This window comes from Pyrus communis, chromosome 3 (genome assembly GCF_041283825.1).
Source record: "Pyrus communis isolate YQ-2024b chromosome 3, ASM4128382v1, whole genome shotgun sequence".
Taxonomy (NCBI): Eukaryota; Viridiplantae; Streptophyta; class Magnoliopsida; order Rosales; family Rosaceae; genus Pyrus; species Pyrus communis.
The window spans coordinates 501,061-528,172 of NC_142567.1; the positions used below are offsets into that span (position 1 = coordinate 501,061).

The window sequence follows — 27,112 nt, forward strand, 5'->3', positions numbered from 1 at the left end:
AATCATTTTTATCATTCTATTTTTATTTAGTTGAAAATTTTCACCAAATGACTAAAATGATTGATGGTGAACAAATTCAGAGACCACTACCATCGACTACAAATCTCAGGGACTAAAGTGAGGAATATGCCAATCTCAATGTCCATTTTGACTGAAATGCATAAAATTTATTATATGCGAGTTTTCATCCTTAATATTACCTTACAAGGGTTTTTTTATTGATAAATTTCTACACCTTGGAATAGGTGGTGAAGTTAGTGAAACATATTGTACTTGTTTATTATATGGTGCATCTGAACTTTTACATTGGTTGTATATGACTCTATCATACAATATTATTTGTTTTAACTTTTTAACATAACATTGTATAACCGGCTTGGGATACAATCACCATGACATTATGTTCATCTCGGTGGTGTACTATCTATCGTTATTCTAATTAACTTAGGAAACTATTATTAGCACACCAAAAATCTCATTCTACACTCCTCACACGTGTATTTTTCTTTCTAATTATAGAAAGTTTGGAGTGCCAAATGAGATTTTTGAAGTGCTAATAACAAGTCCCTTAATTTATTATGTGAAAATCTACTTTTATTAGTTTGGCGTGGAAAAAAACTTACATGTATGGTACATATAGAAGCTGTTGTGTAATATTTTAAATCTATTACGCTTCGGTATTTGTTTTACCTTTCTCACTTGATTTTGCAAATATTGACTTGAAATTCATACCATGACATTTTTTTCCTTCTTGGTGGTGGTATACCCTATACAATTATTATCTAATTTACTATGGGTAAGTTCAATTATGACTATTTTAGTAATTTTACAGCGGTGGAAAGAAAGTTAAATGCGTGATACATTTTGTTGATGCATAAAATCAGGTTGATTTTGGAACAGCGTAAAATATCAAAGTGTGACTTTCACAAGGTTGCTCTAGTTACTAAGTGTAAGTAATATGCATAGAGATAGAGATACGGACACAAACAAAAGGCGTACATGGTTCACCCTAAGTTTGGGCTACGTCCACAAGAGTATAGGAGTTCTCAATAATAATGTGGAATTTACATGGTACAAAGGTTTAAGCATAATCATTATTAAGTAGAATAATAGCATTAGGGATTAATTGTGGGAGAATGATGTCCTTTTATAGTTGAGGATAGTCCTGTGTTTTCGTTTGCGGTCGATATGAGACCCTAGGAGTTTTATTATGATGTCGACACATGTCACATTATGATTGGTTTCTTAATTGGAGAGGAACTCACGTGCTTTGACAGGGGTGGCTTATCGTGAACCCTTCAGTAGGTCTTCAAAGGTATAAAGTTGACAAGTACTTGGTAGTTTCGGGGTTGGTGAAGTATGGTACAAACAGTGCCCCCCAAATTCCCGAGTGAGTAATGCTTATCGGTTGTGAACTTGAAAAATTCAAGTCACTTAGTAATCACGAATCTTTCGAATGTTGAAGTGTAATAGCATATAATAGGAGTCCTCCCAAATCTCCAAGTGAGGAGCTAGGATTATTGAAGGAGGTGCCTTGATTTTTCCGAGTTGCTGAGGGACCAAAGTTCCACCCTGTTCATTTCTTTGTTCTTTTGGGGACAATTCCCACCTTTTTCCTTCTTCATATGATATTACATAAGCGTCTTGGGATACAACTAATTTGGCATCCTAGTTGTAGGAAGTTTCTCAGTTAAAAAGCGATCGGGTGGGGGCAAATAACCAAAATAAAATAGTGATTGTCGGTAAAAATTTGAATGGGTATGTTGAAGGTTCTACCGTAAGTGGAGTAGCTTTGACTGAACGAGGATTCTCTCCGGATCCTCTAATCATATCTGTTCATTGTATATCGTACGATTAGAAATTATTGTAAATATTTTTATTTAAAATTAGATATAAATAGTACTTGATGAAAACTGATCGCACAACATACGATGAACGAATGCAATTAGATGATTTCCAAAATTCTCACAAAGAGGATCCTCATTGACTTTAACTCAAGTTGTTGATCAAGTTGGTACGTAAATATATATAATTAAACATGAGAGGAGAGACTCGAGAGAGTGGACGGAAGCAAAGCATGTTTAGAAACCGCGGAGCACATCGTATGCATATTCTAATTTCAAAGTGGTGGGCATAATCCAGCATCCATGTTGACTTGGACAATAAATAACAACAGCCAGCTAATTAGGGAAGACTGCAAAGCTCTTTTTGTTTGCTGCTGCTGTAGTTGTGTTTGAATTGAATGGTAGAAGTTGCCGATTGAGTCACTGACTGCCAAATTTTGCAATATCTTAATTAATCCGCACCACTTCGTGTTCGCCGAGTCTCATTTGATAATACAAATTTACATTAATTTAATGTAACTTTTTGTCACTTTTGGTGCAAGTAAATTGTATTTTATATGTCATGTTTGCTTAAAGTCGACAATGTGAAACAACGAGGAATTTTCTATTGAAGTTGTCATAAAATTTACTTTCAGATCATTTTAGAGACATCTTAGTGAGACTAACCAGTACTTTTTATTAGCTTTTTTATTTTTCGGCTTAAGTTTCAATAAAAAAAAAAACGTAATTATACGACTCAATAATGATAAGTGCTTTCAAATGACTTCCAACATATTTCTTAATGTCGAGGAAATTTAATTGTGTGAAGATCATCTCTATAGAAAATAATTAGTTTGGTCAGTCATCTAAATGTATTAAATAAATTAATAATGTAGGTATTAAATAACATATCCATGATGAACCATCCATTTATTTGATATATTTAGATGATTAAACAAACTCCGGTTTGAATGAGTTTTTGTAAGGCTGATCTTCAAATGAAGACTAAGAAAATTGAGTGGTTTCAATCATGAAATTTCTACGGTGAAGATACATTATTTGCTAGTGGAAAAATGAACTTATTTTTCCAAAAGAAGAACACAAGTATTCTCAGTGACATACAGGAAAAATTTCGTGAAACTAATAGTCACATTTTCACCAAAAATTGTGAGCTAGTACTCACGATTTTTAATAGTTTCTTTGAATTTCTACGAAATCCATCCTAAAACACTTTTGCAACGCCTAAAGCATTTTTAATTCATGCAAAACACTTCGGAGATACGTGTTTACAAAGCAGCAGTGCTAGGCCTACAATATGCTCAATTATAAACGATACGATCGATTGAACACACACCCTGATCAAGATCAGAGCATGCTGGCCGTCACGTGGAAGTGACGTAACCATGTGCACAGTGCGGAAGCTAAAAAATAATAATAAAAGTACGAATAAATAAAAATCAAGCTATACACCAAGTAGAAACATACACGTGCAAGCGTAAGTGTGAAAAACAATATTCAGAGCACGGAAGACCTAGTGCAGTTCGGGAGAAACAAACACTAAATAAACACACCCAAAGGTGGTTCTACACTGGTGATAATCTGTCAGATATGTCGTGAATCCTTCGAGAGCCACCAACAGAGCTATCTAAACTAGAACCTGGAGGGGCGCAAAACAGAAAGTGTGAGTGGGCAAAAACAAAGCTTTTCCAAAATCATTTCAATCTCAAAAGTACTAACCCCTTGCCGTAAAACCTGTATAGTTTCCCAGAAAATAAAATATGCACATATATATAACTCATGCTCAGAAATATGCCATGTCGAATGCCTCTAAATAAAATGCAAGTACTCAGGTAATGCCAATCAATGCCATGTAATTTGTCAGCCGGAGTCACCTAATGTGACCTGTACGGCTGAATCTAGAGCTCAAATCCACAACTCACTAACTATACCTGCACACGAGTCGAAACCACCTAAAGTGGTCTGTACGACAGGACTGGGTGTAAATAAATACGCTCAAGTGCTACGATCACGTGAAGACTGGGCAAATAATCGTGGGTCACCCACTAGTCGGAACCACCTAAAGTGGTCTGTACGACAGTATTGTGCACCTAACTTGGATCCAAGATGAGCGTGTGGTGTGAGAGGTAAACATCACATGAAAGATTGTGCCCTACTCTGGGCGGGAGCACTAACACCGGGTGTGCAGGTTATGAGCTCTCTATGCATCACAAATCACTACTAAACATAAACATAAACCATAACTTACCTGTCACTTACCTGTGCGTCCACAACACCAAATATATATATATATATATATATATATATATGCAACTAATAATGCATAATTAAATGGGCAAACATAATGCATGGCATATAAAACATATAGACGCTTCATTTCACTTTCTGGGAAAAACACAATTATATAGGTATATACGGAAAACCAAAAGCCCACTCATTGGTGTGTAGAAAGGTCGTAACCCCCTTGCCTCGAGTGACTGCGATCGTCCTCGGGATAGGTCTCACCTATATGCGAAACAACTATAAAAACGTTAATTTAAAGCACATAACCCAAACTAGGTAAAAACTTCTCATACAATGCTCAAATGGGGTGTATGAATACACCAACGTGATCTACTCAACCTCACGAACATCCCCATATTTTTAAAATAATTTTCTAACACCGCCCACGCCCCCACGCACTGGCCAAGGCACGGCCACACGCGCAGGCAAATGCCTGGCACACTATCGGCGTCAGTTAACGCCGTCATGAATATTCCATTAACTTTGACAGATTCCGTTAAAGTTAACCTAACGCCGTTAGGAATATTCCGTCCAAACTGATGGAATATTCCATCGTCTTCTTTGGCCAACCTCCGGCACCGTCGCCGTCGCCGGAAAACCGGAAAATTTTCTAAACTTAATATCTCACTCGTTTTTCACCCAAATTCCACAAAATTGGTACCAAAATGAAGCTTACAACTAGAAAAACAAATCCTTACCACTTTCAAGCACTAAAACCAACGGAATCTCGTCGGAAAAACTCCACCAACTCCTCCCAAACCTGCAACTCACAAACCCGACGTCCAAAACCTTCAAACGAACCACCCCGAGCCTACAAGCCTAAAAATCCCAAAAACACAAGATTTTACGTGTGCATGAACAGTGACCAAATCGGGGATCACGAGTTTGACGTGAAAACGAAGGTATCCTTACCTGAAATGGGTATGGTTGAACTCCTAAGAACCTCAAGAGCACAAATGTAAAGTTTGCTTCCTCGATCTACCACGTTTTCCAACACTTTGGTTCTTGTTCGTACAAACTAATGAAGAACAGAGAGAGAGAGAGATACGGGATAAAGAGGGTCAACAGGACAGGGTGATGAGAATGATGATGGATGTGTGGCTGAGATGCAGCCAATCAAGTACCCAAAGCAACCACACAAACAACAATTATCCATTAGGGGCAAAACCATCATTTCACCCCTACGGTGTGAAAAATCTGGGACGGGCTGTCACAATAAGTGTTTGGGGTAAGTCTTAAAAAATTCAGATTTCTTTTCTTTTTTTTTTTTTTTTTTTTGAAACAAAAAATATTATTTATATTAAAGGGGTGGCGGAGTGGACTAAGTCTCACGATGGGCTAACAATAATATGGTTCAAATTCATCATTGGCGAGAATCTAACCTAGGATCTCTCACTTACAATTGAAGAAGAATACCACTAGACCGTAGTTTAAGTAAGCACATTTTTCACCAAAAATTTGGATTTTAAATCAATTAGATTGACAAGTAAGCAAAAATATTATTTTCTCAATTTAATCTTGATCGTTAATTTTTCAAATGCTGCTCAGTAGTTCGGATTATTTGAAGAAAAATTGAAGTGTTTGACCCCAAACCTATGACATTTATCTTTGCCAACGTGCTTCCACGTAAACTCTCTCCAACACAATATTAATTAATCAGACTCTGGATATAAAAAACTTAACCATTCTGATCTGCCAACAATTCTAAAAATAGTAAAGAAAAATAAAACACTTGAAGCCATTACTATATAAGGATATGGTAGTGACTCTTCAACTCACAAATCATCCAAGTTTGGTTCACCTTGTGCATACATTGTTTACAACAAGAGTAACAAACAATGGCTCTCACCTCCCGTTTCCTCTTTGCCACCTCCTCCTCCTCCATGCTTCTCTTCTCATTGCTAGCCATTGCCTCTGCTACGGATTATAGCTCCGGTGCTCCTAAGCCAAAGGTTGATGAGCATCCAAAACTTCCGAAGGTTGGTATGCCGAAATTACCGAATGTCGGAAACCGAAACCAGAAGTATATATAAAGCTAAAACCTCAGACCATTGATATTCAGGGGCTGGTTTTGTGCAGATCAGGCCTTCAAAGCTTCCCAATTAAAGGTAGTCTCTAATTCAATGTTAAATCATTAATCTTCATGCATCTTACGTTCTTAGACAATCAAGGGCACATTATGTATCATGAAGAATCTTAACGTAACTTTCAAAATTTAGGGTTTACATTGTGGTATGTTTGCACTCTCATGTGTAATCCACGCGTTATAATATAGGTGGAGGACATGGTTGATATGTCACGATGTGGCGTAATATCATGAGTTTGAACATATTTACAGGCTTACAGCTAGTTTATAATTTTTTTTAATTAATCAATGTTTTATTGGGTTAGAACGTAGGAGCTATGGTAAGGATTACATGTTTGGCTGAGGATGAACAAGGTTACGAGACTGCTCCTTTCTCCATATTGAGTGGTGCAACTGATGCAAAGGGTTACTTCATCTCAACGTTGTCGCCGTCGCAGCTTGGAGACAAGTGGAAGCTCACAGAGTGCAAGGCGTTTCTCGATTATTCTCCATTGGAGACCTGCAAAGTCCTTACTGTTGAATGTTTGATGTATATTTCATGAATGAAACTTGTTACAAGATGCGGCATATATGGAAGAATAAACAAGACAACTAATGCCAACATCATGATGACCTGCAAAGCTAATGCCAACATCATGATGACCTGCAATCCCTCTAAACTTAATCTATTATCCAGCTTTGGCTTTTACAGCAGGAATAGCCGAAGCAATGGATGGAAAACAGTAGGTGAGAGGGAGAACCGAATATAACAGCTAGGCAATGACAGTGGGTGAGCTGTTTCTCCATCACCACTAGACACCACTTGTTATTCTTCTAATATTTAACCCTACTTTTAATAATGACATCCAATACTCCCCCTCAAGCTGGATCCAGTAGGTTGATGGATCCAAGCTTGCCAAGAAGAAGCTGAAACTGATGAGAGGCTAATGATTTTGTGAATAGGTCTGCAAGTTGATCCGAGCTCCTTACAAAATGCGTTTGGATAACCTGAGATTGAACTTGTGTACGAACATAGTGACAATCGACTTCAATGTGCTTGGTTCTCTCATGAAAAACTGGGTTGGAAGCAATGTGCATTGCAGCCTGATTGTCACAGAAAAGGGACATGGATTGATGATTGAAAACACCTAAGTCACACAGTAAACCTTTGAGCCAGATTAGTTCACACGCAGTAGATGCCATTGCCCGATATTCTGCCTCAGCACTGGATCTTGCAACGACAGTTTGTTTTTTGCTTTTCCATGAGACAAGGTTGCCTCCCACAAACGTGCAAAATCCCGTTGTAGACTTACGATCAATGGAATTGCCAGCCCAATCTGCATCACAATAACCTGTAATCTGAGTGCTTGCATTTTTCTTCATGATTATACCACGTCCCACAGAACCTTTTAGATACCGAAGTATCCTTTTGACTAGGTTAAAGTGCTCCATCGTGGGAGAGTGCATAAATTGGCTAACAATACTGATAGCATAAGTAATGTCGGGCCTTGTGATGGTCAGGTATATCAACTTACCAACCAACCGCTGATAATAACTTATGTTTGGAAGAGATTGACCCTCTAAGCTGACCTTAAGTTTAATGTCAAGAGGTGTAGGGACCGGTTTAGCATCACTCATGTTTGCTTCCTTAAGGAGATCCAGAACATATTTGCGCTGGTTAAGGAAGAAGCCCTTGTGAGATGTAGCCATTTCGATGCCAAAGAAGTATCTCAGAACACCAAGATCTTTTATTGCAAAGCGTTGCTGAAGGGAGTGCTTGAGTTCTTTGATTTCTTCAGGGTTATCTCCGGTGATGATCAAGTCATCAACATACACAAGAACAACCAATGTACCAGCGGTGCCTGAGCGTACAAATAAAGAGGAGTCCGCATTGCTTCTTCCAAAACCAACACTGATAAGGACTGAACTGAGCTTAGCATACCAGGCTCTCGGTGATTGTTTAAGACCATAAATTGATTTGTGCAGTTTACACACAACATCCTGTTTATGACTTTGAGAGTGACCCGGTGGTAATCTCATGTAGACGTCTTCTTCAAGCTCACCATGTAAGAAGGCGTTTTTTACATCCATTTGATACATAGGCCATCCTTTGTTGACAACCACAGACAAAAGTACGTGCACTGTGTTCATCTTTGCAACGGGGGCAAAGGTTTCCTTGTAATCCACATCAAATGTTTGAGTGAAGCCACGGGCCACTAATCGTGCCTTGTGTCTTTCAATAGACCCATCTGAGTTGAATTTAATCTTGTATATCCACCTGCAGCCTACTATCTTCTTTCCTTTGGGCAGTGGCACAATGCTCCAGGTTTTATGTTGATCGAGTGCATGCAGTTCATCCTGCATTGCTTGCTGCCACACTTGGGATTGGTTAGCTTCTTGAAATGATTGAGGCTCTTCATGCGCATATATATTACTCAAATAGGCAGTGTAATTAGGTGACAACTTTTGATAAGAACAGTAGTTGGATAAGGGGTGCTTGAGCTTGTACGTAACAAAGTCTTGCAGTCTTGCTGGTGGGTGCCTCTCACGAGTTGGATTTCGTCGAGGTATGGTAGGAAGAGACTCTTCTGAAGGTTCTTCAGGACCAATACTACGTAGAGTTTCATCTTCTACAGGCATGTTGCTGTCGTCATATGAATCCGGTTGATTTGGAGCCACAAGATCCATTGTGTGAGTTTGATCACCCGCATTGTTGAGTATCTCAGTCCTTGGCAGTGGAAACATGTCCAAGATAATCTCCCCCTGACTTGTACTATCCAGAGACTTACTGTAATAAGAGTTAGTTTCATGAAATTGAACATCCTTTGAAACAATTAATCTCTTAAGTTGTGGATTATAACACTTATACCCTTTTTGTGTGGACGAGTAGCCAAGGAAAATGCATTTAGTTGCCCTAGGATCAAGTTTGTCTCGATGTAATGACTGAACATGAACAAAACAGATGCATCCAAAGACTTTGAGGTGAGACAAATCCACCTTTCTGTTCTTGACTATCTCCATTGGGGATTTGAACCCCAAAACCCTACTAGGTAATCTGTTGATCAGGTAAGCTGCTGTCATGACGCTTTGAGACCAAAAACGTTTTGGTACATTCATTTGTAACATCAATGCCCTAGTTTTTTCAAGGAGATCTCAGTTTTTTCTCTCGGCAACACCATTTTGTTGGGGTGTGCCAACACAGCTAGTTTGATGTATGATGCCATTGTTGCTCAAATATTGAGTCATGACTTGGGACATGTATTCTGTGCCATTATCAGACCTTAGGGTTTTGATTTGAGAAGAAAAATGATTTTTGACAAGGTTGTGAAAGTCCTTAAACACTTCCATCACCTCACTTTTTGATTTTAACAAATATAACCAGGTGGCTCTTGAATAATCATCAACAAAAGTTATGAAATATTTATAACCATCAAAAGATTCATTTGTTGGTCCCCATATATCAGAGTGTACAAGCTTAAAAAGATGAGAAACTCTAGACATCGAAGACCCTAGAGGTAGTCTTGTTGCCTTTGACAAATGACAAGTTTCACAGTGGGTTGATTCTTTGCCTAAGTCAGGAAATAAGGTGGATAAGATAGGTTGAGATGGATGAGCTAGTCGTTGGTGCCACAAGGTGGAAGCTTGAATGGAGGTATGGATGGACTTTGACTTGGCATGGAACCCACATGAAGAGCTTTTTGATATGTAATAGAGACCATCAAGGTAAAACCCCTCACCAATCGTCCTCTTGGTTATACAATCCTGAAAAATGACAGTTTTTGGTGAAAAAATGGCCAAACAATTTAAGGAATTTGTGATTCTTCCCACTGAGAGAAGTTGAAATGGAAATGATGGGACATATAGGGCCATAGACTCTATTTGATCAGATATCAGGTGGATTTTTCCCTTTCCTACAATCCTAGCACCTTCACCATTAGCAACAGATACATGTGAAAGATTATGTAGTTTCTCAAATCTATGTAACTTTGACATTTGATTAGTCATATGGTCTGTGGCACCAGAATCTACAACCCAAAAATCATGTAACTCATTTATTTTAAGAGCAGTTTGGAAAGCAGTTACGATACCTTTCAAGTCTGTCTGAGGTACATAATCAGCATTAGCTAAAAAACCTGCAAATTTGCCCATCAATGCAGTAGTACTTCCATCTTCATGATCAACCGATCCATCCTCTTTTCCCTTCTTTTGTTGGAGATACGCTGCGAACTCATTTAAAAGGATGGCAGGATTTGCAGTGAACTGTTGATAGGTATCAACATTGTTGATAGATGAAGATGTTGCAGTGTTGGCACGAGGGTGTGCTCGACTTGTCTTTGGTGCGGATTTATCCTTCATGAAGTCAGGTTTGAGTTCTGGATGTAGGATCCAACACTTGTCTCTCACATGCCCGATGTTGTCACAATGTAGGCACTTTAAATGAGGGTTTTTTCCTTTATATCTTTTTTCATTTGTCAGGTAAGCCCTAGCTTCTGTCACGTTGGTTTTTATACCATTGTTCATGACTTTTCTCCTTACTTCCTCACGTTGGATAGTTGCACAGATACTAGTGAAGGATGGTAGCTCCGAGTTCATGAGAATGTGACTTCTCAAATCCTCATATTCTGAGCTCAAGCTAGACAATAATTGAAAATTTTTATCTTCTTCAGTTCTTTTAAGGAGCACAGAGAGATCAGTTGTGTGAGGTCTGTACACATCTAACTCATTCCACATGCTTCTCAAAGAACCAAGATGTTGAACAAAGCTTTTACCTTCTTGCTATATGTTGGAGATATCCTTCTTGAGTTGAAAGATGCGAGCTGCATTGTTTTGATTTCCATACATCTCCTTCACGGTGGTCCAAAGGACGAGAGACGACTCAGAATAGCTGAAGATTTCAGCAATATTCCTTTCCATAGAATTTAACAACCATGACATGACCAGTTGATCTTTACATAGCCACCCTCCATATTCTGGAGAAGAAGCATCTGGTGCAGGTTGACTGCCATTGATGAAACCGAGTTTGGATCTTCCACCGAGAGCAAGACTAACAGCCCTTGCCCATGGCAAATAATTAAACTCATTCAATAATACTGAACTGAGTCGTTGGTTTGGATTGATATCCATTTTAGAAGCGCTTCCAGATGAAGAAGCAATGATACTTCCATCTGCCATTGTTTTTGAAAAATAAACACAGCAGGTTCGATATACAGAACTGGCTCAGGATGATGCCCGCTCTGATACCATGTTGAATGTTTGATGTATATTTCATGAATGAAACTTGTTACAAGATGCGGCATATATGGAAGAATAAACAAGACAGCTAATGCCAACATCATGATGACCTGCAAAGCTAATGCCAACATCATGATGACCTGCAATCCCTCTAAACTTAATCTATTATCCAGCTTTGGCTTTTACAGCAGGAATAGCCGAAGCAATGGATGGAAAACAGTAGGTGAGAGGGAGAACCGAATATAACAGCTAGGCAATGACAGTGGGTGAGCTGTTTCTCCATCACCACTAGACACCACTTGTTATTCTTCTAATATTTAACCCTACTTTTAATAATGACATCCAATACCTACTGACGTTAACCAAGGAATTACTGGTCATCTGCTTTCTTCTTATCGTACCCTCAGTGCCAAGAACATCAAGCTGTACTCAGTTGGGCCTTTCTTCTGCACCTCAGAATCTAAATCAGTTCTCAATGGCGGCTATTAATTAAAGGATAATATTCGGGTCCTGACCAGTCAGCCAGCACGTTATAGCTATGCCTGATTTTATTTATTTCCTCCATTTACTAATTTGGAGCTGGAATTTTGATTCTTCATTGTTGTTGGTTTTGCTTGATTAATTTCATTATTAATGTCAAGAGGTTTTGTGCTCTACCATTTGGGATTACTTGTAATTAGCTGCGCTTTGCTCTATTAGAGGAGCATATGCAATGTTTTTCCATTTGTTTTACTATTGCAATAATATGTTTATTATTTCATAAGATCTACTACTTTTGAGTTTCCAAATACATAGATTTCTAACTGGAGGAATGTTGTTGAAGAATATATAGAGTTGTTTTTAAACGCATTTGTGATGTATGTGCCACTTCTTCTCTGTAGATGTCCGTGTTTATTAAAAAACAGACTGTCAATATGGTGTCAATAACATTTGTAGCTAGATAACATGTCAACAACAAAATTTAGTGACAACATTGGTAGCTAGATAACATGTCAAGGGTAAAATTTAACGACGTGTTATCAATTATTAATACAAATCAATATACGTTTTAATAAACATTGTAGATCTATGCAGGTCCACCACTAATATCAGTGATATTGTCTTTACTTAACCACCTATTGCTAGGTGTGAATTTTATCATAAAATGCATTGGTGATGTTAAAGGTGAGATATCTCATATATAAGTTATATTAATTATATTTTGTTATCTGCCCGATGTGACTCTATTCTCCAACACTTTCTTAATACAAATATCTAACATTCTTGATACTAATTGGTCCCTTACAAAGAACGAATGTAAATAGCCTACTTCACATATAGTGAAATTCATATTCGAGTTGCTTCGAGCGGACAATGACTCAACTCAACCCAACCCTTTCCCAAAAATGGTTGGGTTGTTCAAGTTCGGCCAGATTTATAGCTTCCTTTCTAACCCTACCATTAGAGCTTAAAACTGAGTTAGATTTGGGGTATTCGTTTTGACCAGAATCAAGCTTAAAACTGAGTTAGATCTTTCTTCGATATATAACTAATAAACCTTCAAAATTTGTACGTCAAATTTATGGACAATATTTGAATCTAGATTCTTGATTGTTAAAATACAATATTTGAATCTAGACTCTTGATTGTTAAATAATATAAGAATTCGATAATAAAAATTTGCACAATTACTTTTTCTGATAAAACACCAATACTTGTCACGCTATCCAAGTAATAAAATGAAAGTTTGAGATAATGTAAATGTGATAAATAATGAGCCGTTAATTTGTATATCTGCAATCTTGACAACGACTAGTTTTTTGTGTTTTGTTAGTTTTGGTCAACTAGGTACTATCTTTAGTTATGCATTTAGGGCTCGTTTGAAAATTGAAAGTGTTTTTATTTGAAAGCGTTTTTGGAACTAATTATTAATAAAAATGCAAGTAAATCTTAGAAAAACGCTTCAAGTGTTTTTGAAACTTAATTTAAAAAAAAAAAAGTTTTTAGTTGAAAGTAATTCCAAACTAGCATTTACAATCATAAATGTTTTCTACAATCGATGGGAGTTTCGTGGTTGCATGCAGACAGGTCAACTAGTTGGTCTGATTTTTTTTTTTTTTTTTTTTATCCCAAATCCTAATCATTTTAGACATTTATCTAAACAAAATCTGATTTCGTTGCCAAATAACTATAAAAAATAATCTCAAGCAAGAGACATTGCATACAAAATTAAGGACGTGGAGAAAGAATTTGCAGTTTGGCAGTCACGTTGCTCATATCTATATGTCGTGCAACCAAGTCGGTTCCTGTAATTCATATATTTTATGTCACCAAAGATTTATCCCTATCTATAAAAAGGAGATGGTTCCATCCATCTCTCTAATTTAAGCATACTTCAATAATTTGCCAATAGGAGAAGTAAAAAAAAAAAATCTTGGCAATGGCGGCTTTTAATCACCATTTCTTGCATGCAACCTCTTTGCTAGTCTTGGTACTGGTGGCAGTGACGGCTTCCGAGGCTGGTGCCGGCGGCTACGGCAACACAAATCCCGATCAGTATGAGAAGCCCAAACCAGAAAAACAGAACAACCTACTATCAACCAATGCCATTTTGGGCATTCAAGGCCTTGTTTATTGCAAATCCGGCCATGAAGTCCTCCCGCTCGAAGGCGAGTCCGGTTTCTCTCTGAAAATTAGAGTAGTTTACAATATAGTTTTGTGCTCGATCTTAGTTTCTAACTAGAATATTATTCAATTGATATTTCAGGAGCGGCAGCCAGGATTACGTGCGAGGCTGTAGACCAGTATGGGTTGGAAACTTCACCTGTCACCATCTTAAGTGATGCAACTGACGCAAAGGGTTATTTCTTTGCAACAATATGTCCTTCTGAGATTGAAAACAAGAAGCAGCTCACTAAGTGCAAAGCCTTTCTTGAACTCTCTTCGTCCGAGACTTGCAACATTCCGACGGACTCGAACAGCGGAATCAGTGGTGCTGTGCTAGCTTCATATCGCCTCCTCCATGACAAGAACATCAAGCTATATACTGTAGGGCCTTTTACTTTCACATCATCACCACAAACCCAGAGTTTAGTCCCAAATAATGGCTACTAGATAAGACTCTACTTTCGACATTTGATGAATTTTGTCCGTCGATTGTTCTTTAGTTTATTCAATTCGAAGATCAGAATAATCAGAGACGTGCAAAGTGAGAAAAATGGTGTGAGAAGATGTGGGGAGGCAAATGATTTTACTTTGTAATTGATCAGTTTTAATTTTTCTGGTTGCTAGAGTTTTAATCGTTTTTTTAGTCAAAATGGTCCATAACAGTGGCATAACTCTCACTTTGGTCGTTGACATTGAAAATCAATAGAAGTGATCCCTAACTTTGTCCACCGTACATTAGTTTGGCCATTATGTAAAAATCTATCAGTATCCTCGTTAAGTGAAGGGGTTTGGCTTGGCAAAAATAACCTTAAAAAATTGATCATGTGATCGTTCATGTGACAATTTAATGAGAATATTAACAGATTTTTTACAAAATGACCAAAATTATTAACAGTCGATAAACTCAAGGATCACCTATATCGACTTTCATTGTCAAAGATCGAAGTGAAAAAATTATGCCAATCTCAGAGATCATTTCACCTAAAAAGCCTAGAGTTAATTAGCATTTCATAAACAAATGTAACAAGCTTAATTTGTACTCTATCATTCAAGCAATCCTCACTCAATCCAGCATATTGTCGAAGCTATTATTGACACTCTTAAAATGCCGTGGTACACTGCTTGAGAGTAAAATTTCTCCCGTGAGTTTTATACGAGAGCAGGCGGTGTAGTCCCCTTTCAACTACAAATTATACAAAAGAATATGTATAGCAAATTTGGTACAACCCTCTGTCGCTGTGTATAGCTTTTCTCATTGTCCTCTCTCCTCACAATTTTCTTTACAAAGTGTGTTACACTAAGCCTACGTATTCACTCCTTTTCCTATATACACCGCCCTGAATTTAGACCTCCCTAGTTCTTATGTTGCCGGCTTACTTGGCCAAGAGTCACCAACAAATTGACCGAAACTACGGAGCTGATTACACAACAAAACTCTAAAACATGACGGGATTTCAGATTTCTTTAGGCAAAACTTGATAACCACGCCAGCAGCGGCTGAGTGGGTTGAGCGTTGATGGCTCCATGAATGGCTCAGCATTCAAGATATTGCAGATTATCCATTGAGCTAGGCACACTGCAACCCGTAGACCATCCCAAGACGCCTAGAATTATATCGATGCTTGAGCATGCAACAACCTGAGAGGAGTGAGGTGCGAGGGGAGAGGGGAGATAAATTCTCATGTTAGCACAAAAAGAATCACCAAGGGATAAAAATACAGGGTTCAGAGATGGATGTCGGATATATTACCAAACTTTCCACGTTTCCTTCAATGTGAAATAACATGACCGCCATTCCCCTTTCCCCGTCAATCTCAGCCTGGTCATTGATGGTAGAGGTGTTACAGCAATAAAAGAGAGTGCATCAACATAAAAAGCAAATAACTGCCAGCTCCAACCACTCACCACACAAGAACAAATTGTAATGCCTGCAGCTGCCAATGCTGTAGTAACCTCAGCCATCATACCTGAAATTATTGTTTTAAAGTTAAAACAGGTCTAGAGTGATATGCAGACGACGTCTACATCCATCAACTGAAACTAATAAGACCACATGCTACCGATTGACTCAATCTATGAAGGTAAATTAGAAGAAAAAAATTTGTCCCGGGAATCCTTGTACATCATTACTAAAGTAAATCAAGTAGGTTGAAAAGAGTTTAGGGTAGTAAACAAGATATCTCCACTGATCTTCTCAAGAAAGAAAAATAATCAGAAGTGCCCGCTGAGTGCTGACTTGCACAAGTTGGATCTCAACTAGCAGCAAATGCGTCACTACTGTTTTTAACTTCGATTGTAGAACAAAGGGAATCTATCAATGATTTATTAAAAAAAGCTAACCTTTTCGATCAACACAAACCACGCAGAACCATTGTATGGAGTGCCCTGCAATACTATGCCAAGATGCAACCTTGCTGGCCTGCCAACTTTCTAAACTGGGCAAGGCTTCCTTGCACATTGGAATGTTAGCTTGCAACATTCTGGCAACGCCATTCCCTTGCAACAATGACTCCCCCGCAGCCTTTAAACTTACATGCTGAACATTCTTGTTGTGCTTCCCATTCACTTTGGGAGCCAAGGCGCTTCCATTTATAATTTGAAAGGGACCTATGGAACTTCGTTCTGGCAATGAAACTTCTACAACATTCCCCATCATTTTTTCCCATATAGGTTTGTATCCTTTGAAGGTACTTGGGAGCTCTTCTGCTTCGATCTCTTCTTCAGAATCAGCAATGAAGTCATTTACTTTATCGGCTGTTATTTCAGCAACAGACAGGGCTGCTTGCTCCCTTAAGAACTACAATCACAATGAAATGTTTATCATTAGAGCAAGGCAGAAGTAATAGGACAAACAAAAATATATCATCATCCAACCGACTAAGCATACTTTCATAATTTTGTGCCTGGCACTACGAGTTTTTGCATGTTGCAACCACTGTTTGTGCCTCTGAAAAGCTGATTTTCCGGTAAGTGACTGGAGAAACAAGAAAAAGAAAATTATGATCCCCAAATGTACAACCATAAGATAACAGAATGCTGAACATGTCATATAAACTCCTCTACATGTCCATATAAATGAGCAAGCTATTAGAATTTTACTATGTAATGCGTGTGTTGGTGTGTATGTTAAGATTTTGTACATTTTATTGTACACATTTAAAGAAAGGAAATACAAGATGATGGTTGACAAATACTGACATTATAAGTGATTATCTCCACAACTTCTGCATTTACAAGCACATGCATAGGAGAAACAAGATTTCCATTGACCTGCACCAAAAAAATGTCATCCTAGTTTTAATTCCATACATGAAGCCGAAATTTAAAATCGAAAAATAATATAAAATCAATCAAATGTAAGCAAATTACCTTTGCTGCTACCATTTTGTTGCCAATTTCAGTGTGTATCATGTATGCATAGTCAATAACAGTTGCTCCTTTAGGAAGATTTTTTATCTGCATATTGTAAAGATATCTATCAATACAATGAAGCAAAATTATTGGTGTGTGAAAATTTATGTTGACAATCTCAGTCATGAAGCAATCCAATTTCTTACCTCTCCCCTGGGAGTAAACACGAACACACGACTACCTAATAGATCTCTAGTGATAGTTTCAACAAATTCTCTAGAGCTCATGTTGCCAACAAATTCTTCTTGCCATTCTCTAATTGCATTGAGCCAGCCAATCTGGAAGAAACAAGAGACTTCATTCATGAGATTAGTAGACATGAAAGGAGTTTACCATGAAATCCCCACAAAGAGGACTTATGACGAATCATAAATTACAAATGAACACATGTACAATACCCTGAGCGCAATGTTTGCATTGTTAAGGCAAACAGTCTTCCCTCTTGAACTTCTACCATTAGGGAGACTACGCCCAATTAAAACAGTAACAAATCCTCTCCCACTATAATGAGAAGCGATTCCTCTCTGAGCTATCAGATCCATCTCTTCTGTTCTTATCTGCCAAAACAGAAAGCAAGTGATGTAATAAATACCTCCTAAAAAACCTAACAATCATGCAGGAGAGAATTCAACTCTGTAAAAACCTTTATAAAAACTTTGGGAAAATACGAGCATGCTAAAAAATGATGAAATTGTACCTGCACTTCTAGCCGCAACATGCTTTCATACAAGAATGGAATTACAGTTGTATGGAGACTCTGATAGCCATTAGGTTTTGGGGTGGCAATATAGTCTTTCATCTGTCAGAACAGACAAACACGAATTTTTAAATTCATAAATAACTTAAAACTGCTTAAATTGAATCTTGTAAGAGTAATTGAAGACATACTCACCATGCGAGGAATAGGGGTCCAGATTCCATGAACCAGCCCAAGAACATGGTAGCAGATCTGATGAGAAAACAATAGAAGGAAAGCTCAACAACATACTAAGTACAGACTACAAAGTAAAGAATTCCCTATCTTGGCATGAGCAAGGATATACCTGTTGTGGGGTGCACAAAGGTCCAGCTCCAAGGGATGGCTTTGGTTTGATTATAATTCGAAGCTGGTAATAACGAACAAAAGCTATAACTCAATGAAGAAATATGAATTATCATGAAATGTCCTCAACAAAAGTTTCAAGTTAGCTGAAGGAAATATCAGAAATACCTGTGCAATTTGATTGATCTCGTTAATTGAACTTTTACATTTGAGCGCGGCCTTGTAGATACTGCAAGCAAACATAAAGAACAGTCTATTTTAGACCCAAAAATAGTCCTCAAGAAACTGGCTGCTGAAATATGAAGCAAAATGATAAATTGTCGGACAAAGAATGACACACTAAGCTTGAATGTAACATCCCATTACAAGGATTACAAGAGTGATAGGTCATGTTCCATGCCACTTTAAGATCTCTTTGGACAATGTCCTTGTATTTCACGTACCAGATAACACAGCAGTACTTAATCATATAATAAAGTCAAAGAGAATCATGCTTGTAATGAGTTTAGAAAATACAAAACAGGCCACAAAAAAGAAAGAGAAAATGGTGGTAGGACATATGATCTGACCTGTATGGTTCCTTACACACAGCACGAACTTCAGTTTTCACATCCATAAGTTCTAAGAACTCATCGTCCTGAATCCTCTTCATCAAAATTTTGTTTGCCTAGCACAAAGAACTAAGCTTTGATGAGAAAACATCACCAATAACAGAGTGTTGAGAAATTAAAACTGAACGCCTCTACTATATTTGCATGCCAAACAATAACCATATAATCAACAATGTCCCCTGAGCATTACGTAGACCCTGTTGTTTAACAAATTAATGCATTACCTCCACAAGTTCTTTCTCATGCTCTTTGTAGAGGCCTGCAACTCTTCTCTTGATCTTAGCATAATCTTCAGCATTGGTGTACATGAAGGAAAGGTTTTCAAGTTCCGACTGCAATATGGAACATGCGGGCATTCAGAATACAAATTAACAGAAGCATCATATATGAGAATGAAATAAGATAGAACACTTTATCATCATAGTCATATCATTCCTCATAAACTTGAAATTCAGTTGTGAAACCCTCACCTCACCTCAAGATAAGAAACTTGTATCGCATAAACTATATTTTGAAGGACAGAACTTTAAGTCACAACTCTAAATATTCAAACTTTAGAGTTTGATGACTAGTTATCAATAACTACTTATTTAAGCTACAAGTGATCACAAACCAGGTCCTCAGGTTTATGCTACACGAGATGATAATCTAGGTTCCAATGGTGAAATCAGCGGTTGGCAGTTGCAGAACTGGAATATTGATAATTGAAAAGCATGAACGTGGAATAAAATTGTAAACAAAAGTTAAAAAAAAAATGGTATACCTTGATTTGGTACATCCCAAGCAACTTTGCTAGAGGAGCAAAGACCTGCAATGTCTCCCGTGCAATGCTTGACTGGACACAACAAAATATCAAACCATATCAGGCATCAGCTAAATACAAATATCAATATACTTTAATAAGACAACACAACACCTGCTTATGCGGTGGCATGTGTGAAAGGGTACGCATGTTATGGAGTCTGTCAGCTAATTTGACGATGATAACTCGGACCTGGGGCAACATGTAATTTAGTTTCCAAATGGTTTCAATTATAACACATAAAATTTGAAAGAACAGTAAGAAATAGGTCTACCTCCTCTGTCATGGCTAGAAGCATCTGGCGAAGATCATCTGCTTTTACATCTTGTACAGAATCCTCTTCGCTCTTGCATTTCAATTTTCCCAGTTTTGACACCTAAACATAAGGATACATTGAAGTAGTGCATGCCCAATTACGAAGGAGGTTCGTGAAACATTACAGAAGCTATTTAAAACATAAAAAAACACAATTGTTTTTATTACTAGATACATAAAGGTACAGAACCTTAGTTTCTCCTTCTACAATATGGCGAACGGTAGCCCCAAACTCCTCCTCTATCCTTTCGAAAGTAACAACATTGGTATCCTCGACTGTATCATGTAGTAATCCAGAAGCAATGGACTCCCAATCCAACTCCTAGAACAACAGATATAGTGACATCAATTCAATGTTGTGATTAAAATCAAAATACAGGCTATTTTTAACGTTGCAAGACTCACAAGTTCTCCTAAAATCCGTGCAACTTCAACTGGATGAATGATGAAAGGCTCTCCACTGCGCCTTTTCTGACCATCATGTGCGTCAAAAGCCAGCTATATAACCAAAAACTAGTGTTATATATGTTCACCAATTTGATACAATGGATTTTGAAGACAAGAACTAAACTTTGTTGTTAGGCTTATATCTAACCTTAAGAGCATTATGGACAAGTTCCAGTTCTTTAGGTGAGAGGTATGAGATAGACGGTTTAAGATCCTGCGACAATCAGATTACAGACAACTTAATTTTAACATTAAATTTCCCTGTTTGTATGATAATAACTATTATTTTCATTGATGCATATTTGGGCAATAACAAAACTTTACCTCCCACAATGTATCAGGAGAAATATCATCCAAGACATCTGAAGACAAAGATGAAGAACATCGCAGATGCCATCTCTTACCACCAACACAAAGAAAACCTGATTTAAGCAGTCTTCCAAGAACTACAAAATCTGAAGCTTCGGCAGAATTCCAACCTCCTACGCTAGAGGACTGATATCTCTGTGGAGAGTACAATAGAGAACAGGTTCCACGATTGATAACCATGCAAGATAATTGCTTGGGCAACAGACCACTAACATCTAGTGAAGACAGTTAAATTTTTTAAAGAGAATTGCGTAAAGTAAGATTTTTGAAAAGAAAACTAGCAAGCACCTATACAAAGTAACAATTTTGCTCCTAAACCACAGCTCCATGCTTAAATTGTTTCTTTCCTTCATTCTTTCATTAACAAAATGTACTCTTACCCCCTATTCCCCAAACCCAATAGATGTTTAAAAACAAATTTAACCACTTTGCGAAGGTATGCTTATTAGGTTCCCTACGTTCATATGCGGCACCAATTTATCTACTTCGAGACATGATAAACTTGAGTGCTGCCTAAAAGCTAGGCTGGCCAACAAGTAGCAAACTTGCACCCAAAATTAAGACATCTAATCAAGGAACTTGGGTTTCAATCGGTGGCAGAGAGCAAATCCACATTACACAAAGTACTTACATGATTAGTCCGGTTCCTTCTTCCATTTCGTGCATCCGGCAACCACGAACATTGAGGATGATGAGCCGTGCTCGCAAGAAACCCCGTCAAGACTCTTGGAGCTTTCCACGCACAAGAGAACACGCTACAGTCATTTCTCCCACTTCCGTCCCCTTTCGATAGCTTACACACATTCACGCATTCTAAAGAAACTACAGCAATTCACACACAAAATCAAAAGTGAATCAGATTCCCTAATTATCTGTTTGGATGCTCAGAAAACCAGTAGAAACAAAAATTCAAGAATTTCAAGTTCGCGTTCTTGCAAATCAAAACCAGTGGAAACAGTGAATCGAATTTCCTCAACGAAAGTGAGACCGCCATGGCAGTGTCCGTACACTGAGTTAAGCTAAGCTAACTAGGTTTTTCTTAAACCAAATCTAAATTAACAAAAAAAAAAAAAAATAATATTCGAAAGTTCATCGGTGTCCCTACATTTTCTGAAGCTAACAGCGAAGAAGCAGAGCGGAGATGCATACCTGACATGGAAGGAGCGGAAGCCATTTGCGACGGAAGAGAGCAATCTCACTGAATCGAACTGAGCATTTAAACGACACCAGAGGAAGCACGCCACGCAGAATATGAAGAAAGTGGATTGGCAGCAGCTGATTAAGGCCACCAGAAAATTGAGAGCGGGCGTTTAATAAGACAGAGACGGTGGCTGTGCAGCTGAGAATCGGGGAGGTTCCGTCGAATCGGAGCGCCGAACGCGGTGCCCCCGAAACGTTCGTCTCGGACAAATTAGCGACGGACTGAAACCAACAATTTGGCCGACAGATAATTTAGAGAGAGAGAAGGGGAGGAGGGAGAGAGGGAGGGATAGGGAGGATCTTTAGCCGAGGCCACACAAATGCCGTTCGATAAAGATATTTTTTAAGTTTTTTTTTTATTATTACTTTTTATTTTGAGACGGGATTTATAGTGTGCGGAGGGAATAGATATGGATTTTTAAGCCATCACGGCAACATGATTGACACGTAGGAGAAAAGTCCGGTTTTTGTTTGTATTAAAGGTTATTGCACGTTTTAATATGTTAATGCCTGCCCTTTGACTTTTGTAGGTTTACTATTCCTTCCCCAAGTATAGGAAAGCTTGAATTTAGATTATTTTTAGATCTCTCACTGTCGATGGATTGAGAAATTTAGATTATTCAAGTGAGGGAGAGGAAGAGGGAGATTTGGACTCATGATTCGTGTGAGATGTGTCAGTAGAGTTGATTAAAGGGAGCTGTAGAATTTAAAATGAATGGTCAGAATTTCTCGATTCGTTAGCTCCGCACTGCGAGATTCATAAAAAATCTCGATTCGGAAAACCTCCCTTTCTCACTATTTTTCGCCTAAAATTATTGGTCATATTGTCTGTGTGAAACAAATTTTGTTGTGATGTTTTGTGAATATGTTGTTTTTAACTGTTTCGAGAAGTTCTGGTGCATCTTATCTTTAGAGTTATTTACTTTTAATGTGTCTTTATCTCTACAATTATTTATTTGATTTTCTACTTTAACATGCTACACTTTGTGTTTTACTTTTTTTCTTTCCAAATCGAATGATTAGTTACTTTTAATAATATGTAGCGTACTACTCTGTGTTTGAACACATTAAAAAATTCTCTTGCGAGCTAAGGTGCCCCTCTGCACTTGGGCTATACTATATCACTTATTTTGTTTTTGGCTCTGGATGGTAGTGAGAGCTGACCTGCCTGATGGAAGCTAGCAGGCGTACTGCAGATATCTACCTACACAGAAGAGAAGAGGACACTTTTTTGCTTGTTATTTTTGTGTATCTTCTGGGGAAGTATGCTGCTATCTCATATCTTTTGATGTCGTTGCTTGTACTTTAAATTGCCCTGTGAGGCGAGAAACTTTGCAATTTTCTGCTGCATGCTTAACTATGTTTTTTGTATACACATATATAATAATCAAGCAGATGAAATTAAGAAATTGAAGAAAAAGACCAGCCATTTGACTAGTACAAGGTTTCAAAGATAAAACAAGAAGATTCGATGATTCCATCCTTTTTTTTCAGCTTTATTGATTTGGCTGCTTTAGAGAAAGCATATACCATTGCCCAGATTTAGCATCTGCTTCATGTCTTTTGTTTTTTGCTGAATAATATGGAAGATCTGGTCTAATGGATGTTGGAAAATATTATATGATGTTTGTGTGGTTGAAACTAAGCCACCATTTTCCCCAAAAGAATAAACCAATACTGCTGGCTTTAAGTTGCCTAGTGAAATTGTATATGTGTGGAAGCCCCAGCTCGAGAAAATTTTGAAGAAAGTTGGAGTTCTGCCATAAAAATCAGTTAGTGATAGAGAAATAGCAGCTCAATTACTAATAAGCACATATAAGGTCTCTCATTTTTCTGATATGAGATTCATGCTCTTAACATGTGATGAATTTTCAAGCCTAGCATGTGGACAATACAAATCGAGTAACATAGATCACATGTGGCTATTCAATTTCACACGTATGCTAACCTGTTATGATATATTAAAAAAGTTGAGGTTCTACCCTAAAACCAATTGGCGATATAAGGAGTAACCCACTTACTTATAAGCACATATAAGGTCCATCTTTCCTAACATGAAATTCATACTTCAACAAACTAGACAAAAAAAAGTGATAGTATACAGGCGATTTTCACATACAAAGATGAAAATACAAGCCATAAGCAATACAGCTCTCTAACTCTCTTTAGTTCCACTCTTTTTATTCCATGTTTTGCACATATTTGTACGACTTTGTTGATGACCTCTTTAATACTGGTGAATCTCAAATACAAATACTAGATTCACTTATATTAGATAGGTAATTGTAAATGTGGTACGAATAGCATTATTGATGTTTGATAGCATCCATCGTCAAGGTATTGCATGAATAATATGCCAACCAACTTGATTGGGTTAACACTGCAACATAACTCTTCTGCCTCCATCTTTCATGGAATGTTGTAAGATGATGGAGGCGATGATTGCATTACTTTAAAACTTTCCCCTTTAAGATATGATAGAATCTGAAATATACGGAGAAAGAACATATTATCAGCAAGTAATTAGTTACCTCGATAGAGAGAATATATAATATGTAGAGATTTTAATTAAATACCTTGCTCATGCAGAATTGCGATTCTGGACTTGTCTTTGACTCTTTGTCCACTGAAATGTAGAGAGTTCATGCATGTCTACGTCCTCCCACACTTCATCTAATTCGTGGAATGCTCTTCTCATCAACAATGGACGACGGGCCTGCACATATGTGTGTGTGTATATAATAACTTTTTAATTACTGACATGTAAGAACAAAGTCATCTCCGAATGGAGAAGAATTTTCAAGTAATGGGATGCTACTATGATGATATTTCAAGTCAGTCACATTGTCATGCTCGAAAGTTAAAAGCTCATGACAATATATGCATGATTGACTTGAAATATCGACACAGGAGCATGCACCTCCAGGTTAGTTTCTCTCGAGTCTCAACCAACTAACCGAGTATATATATATGGGAAAGAGTAGTTTAATTTACTAACCCATTCAATTAAAGTTCTGTTGTCCTGTGGCACCAGATGATTTGCAAAACAGTCTCAAAAGCAAGACTTTATAGAAGAAGATATCGGATTTTAGATTCCAGGTCTATATGATCCCGGAAAGAAATCCTTATAAAGACCAAAATGAACTGCTTAATTAGATCGTATATAAAGAGTAAAATATACATGAGGAAATTAAGCTATTAAGTATAGGATTACGCATACTTTTGATTGGGGATTGGCTTTGCTAGTTGCTTAAGATTAAGCCATGTAGCTTGGCCGAAACCAGATATCTATTACAAGCAAACAAATGCTTAGAATTATACAAAATATCCTCAATACATGATGTTAAAATAGATTAAATCAAAATTTTAGGCTAATTAATTTTGAGATTTCACCAGCAAACGTAAATTGCGCCTCAGAAAATATTGCTGATGAGTAATTTGCCGTGAACAACAGGACCTTGAGGACATTCTTCATGCATATGTCGAACCCCTCGGGCAATTTCTATTGCTGTCTCAGTCCATATTGAAATGTCAATTTCAAGTGTTCTCCTATAGAACCTGTGCATGCAGTAACAATAATACAATATATATATATATATATATATATATATATATTGATTATGCAAACAACATAGCAAATCATGAACATGATTACGTAGTTGTTATTGACACTCTACACTAGTCATTCACACTTTTGGACCGCTAATAACAATTCTCCATTGACATGATCATGATGAAGCTTAATTACCATAGAGGTTTGACTCTAACGAGCTTCTTTACGCAGAGGGAAATACGAGAATCATAGCATTGTCAGAATGATATAGTAACCCGTGAGGCCCAATATATTTTTGTGATGCATAGACAAGGCCGCCGCTTTCTTTTCGGCTTCAATAACGGCCCTACTATTACCAGGAGAAGTACTAGTACCACTAGTCGTGTTGTATCTCTTCACCATTACTTGTGATCCATAAACAGGCTCCCAGAATCCCTCATAAGCCGCACAGTCACTCTTCTCATCAGCAAGAATCCTAGTCCTAAACCCAAATGTCATCTCTTCAACCATTTCCCAGCTCACCTTTAAGGGCAGCCCTAGCACAAAATCAGGCTGATCACTAAATCTTCTTGAAAAATTATTGTACGTAGTTCTGCAGAGAAGCCTCAACTAGAACCTTTTGATCACTCTCTTGATGTGCCTCCAACGTCATACTTTCCTATTGATCTATTTAATTTTCGTCTCCTACTCCTCCTGTAATGTTGATCTTGATCCCTTCCCGAGCTCAATTCGGAGATGTTTTTTTAATTGAGTTTTATCGTCGGTACATGTAAGAAAGTAATTACAAAAATGGCTTCCTCATCGATACTCAGTACAAGACACATATTGAACTGCAATGTCCAGTTTCTGTACGTTGGAAATGATTATTTGATGTACTCTTTAATTAGAAATTCAATAATTATTTTCTTCATATAACCGAGTTAGATTTTTAGTTATTACCACCTAACTAAAGGCAAAGACGTGGTTAACTATTCCTTGATCGGACCTATGGTTGCGGGAGTTGTCTCGCGCTTGTTTGATATTACGAAGTGTTGCCGCCCGGCTGTTTTAAATTTGATCACCAATATTCCCCACGTATTCATATTAATGTTTAACCTATCATATATTATATATGGACACGGTACATGTATACATGCATCAGTGTTTGAAATTTTCTTGTTGATCTTTCAGTGGAAATATTAGAAAAATATGAAAAGAGTTCACCCCATGTTGGATAAACTCTTAAATTTTAGGTAAAATCGATAAATCTCATCGAAATTTCTGACATATCAGTTAAATATCAACAAATTTCCACA

General features: G+C 37.5%; 2 protein-coding genes and 2 pseudogenes across 3 annotated transcripts; 2 read left to right on the forward strand and 2 right to left on the reverse strand.

Moving 5' to 3' along the window:
- The first annotated feature begins 5,926 nt into the window (after window positions 1–5,926).
- Window positions 5,927–12,066, forward strand: LOC137714672 (protein SEED AND ROOT HAIR PROTECTIVE PROTEIN-like; annotated as a pseudogene). The gene is made up of 3 exons (XR_015960416.1): window positions 5,927–6,232; window positions 6,523–6,717; window positions 11,768–12,066. The product of XR_015960416.1 is annotated as a protein SEED AND ROOT HAIR PROTECTIVE PROTEIN-like (transcript).
- Window positions 12,067–13,802: 1,736 nt separating this feature from the next.
- LOC137714671 (protein SEED AND ROOT HAIR PROTECTIVE PROTEIN-like) lies at window positions 13,803–14,680 on the forward strand. The gene is made up of 2 exons (XM_088690457.1): window positions 13,803–14,069; window positions 14,168–14,680. The coding sequence occupies exons 1-2, from the start codon at window positions 13,841–13,843 to the stop codon at window positions 14,512–14,514; spliced, it is 576 nt and encodes a 191-aa protein (XP_088546583.1). The 5' UTR covers window positions 13,803–13,840; the 3' UTR covers window positions 14,515–14,680.
- Window positions 14,681–15,132: 452 nt separating this feature from the next.
- Window positions 15,133–22,657, reverse strand: LOC137715761 (putative GTP diphosphokinase RSH1, chloroplastic). The gene is made up of 24 exons (XM_068455106.2): window positions 22,214–22,657; window positions 21,696–21,886; window positions 21,020–21,199; window positions 20,844–20,909; window positions 20,654–20,746; window positions 20,439–20,570; window positions 20,208–20,309; window positions 20,048–20,125; window positions 19,895–19,966; window positions 19,356–19,463; window positions 19,090–19,187; window positions 18,689–18,749; window positions 18,522–18,584; window positions 18,371–18,427; window positions 18,176–18,277; window positions 17,877–18,035; window positions 17,625–17,756; window positions 17,437–17,523; window positions 17,266–17,337; window positions 16,955–17,041; window positions 16,408–16,864; window positions 15,973–16,034; window positions 15,818–15,886; window positions 15,133–15,705 (listed from the first exon to the last, which is right to left on the reverse strand). The coding sequence occupies exons 1-24, from the start codon at window positions 22,236–22,238 to the stop codon at window positions 15,601–15,603; spliced, it is 2,658 nt and encodes an 885-aa protein (XP_068311207.2). The 5' UTR covers window positions 22,239–22,657; the 3' UTR covers window positions 15,133–15,600.
- A 2,188-nt stretch (window positions 22,658–24,845) lies between these two features.
- On the reverse strand, window positions 24,846–26,619 carry LOC148697700 (serine/threonine-protein kinase PBL34-like; annotated as a pseudogene).
- Window positions 26,620–27,112: the final 493 nt, after the last annotated feature.

What these genes read in the sequence shown, in the direction of transcription:
- LOC137714671 (XM_088690457.1), top strand. Translation starts at nt 13,841, where the DNA reads ATGGCGGCTTTTAATCACCATTTCTTGCATGCAACCTCTTTGCTAGTC. An exon ending in TGAAGTCCTCCCGCTCGAAG is followed by an intron (nt 14,070 to 14,167) that starts GCGAGTCCGGTT and finishes TTGATATTTCAG; the next exon opens with GAGCGGCAGCCAGGATTACG.
- LOC137715761 (XM_068455106.2), bottom strand. Translation starts at nt 22,238, where the DNA reads ATGGCTTCCGCTCCTTCCATGTCAG. An exon ending in GGACCCCTATTCCTCGCATG is followed by an intron (nt 18,278 to 18,370) that starts GTGAGTATGTCT and finishes CTGTTCTGACAG; the next exon opens with ATGAAAGACTATATTGCCAC. An exon ending in AAGGAAACGTGGAAAGTTTG is followed by an intron (nt 15,706 to 15,817) that starts GTAATATATCCG and finishes CACTCCTCTCAG; the next exon opens with GTTGTTGCATGCTCAAGCAT.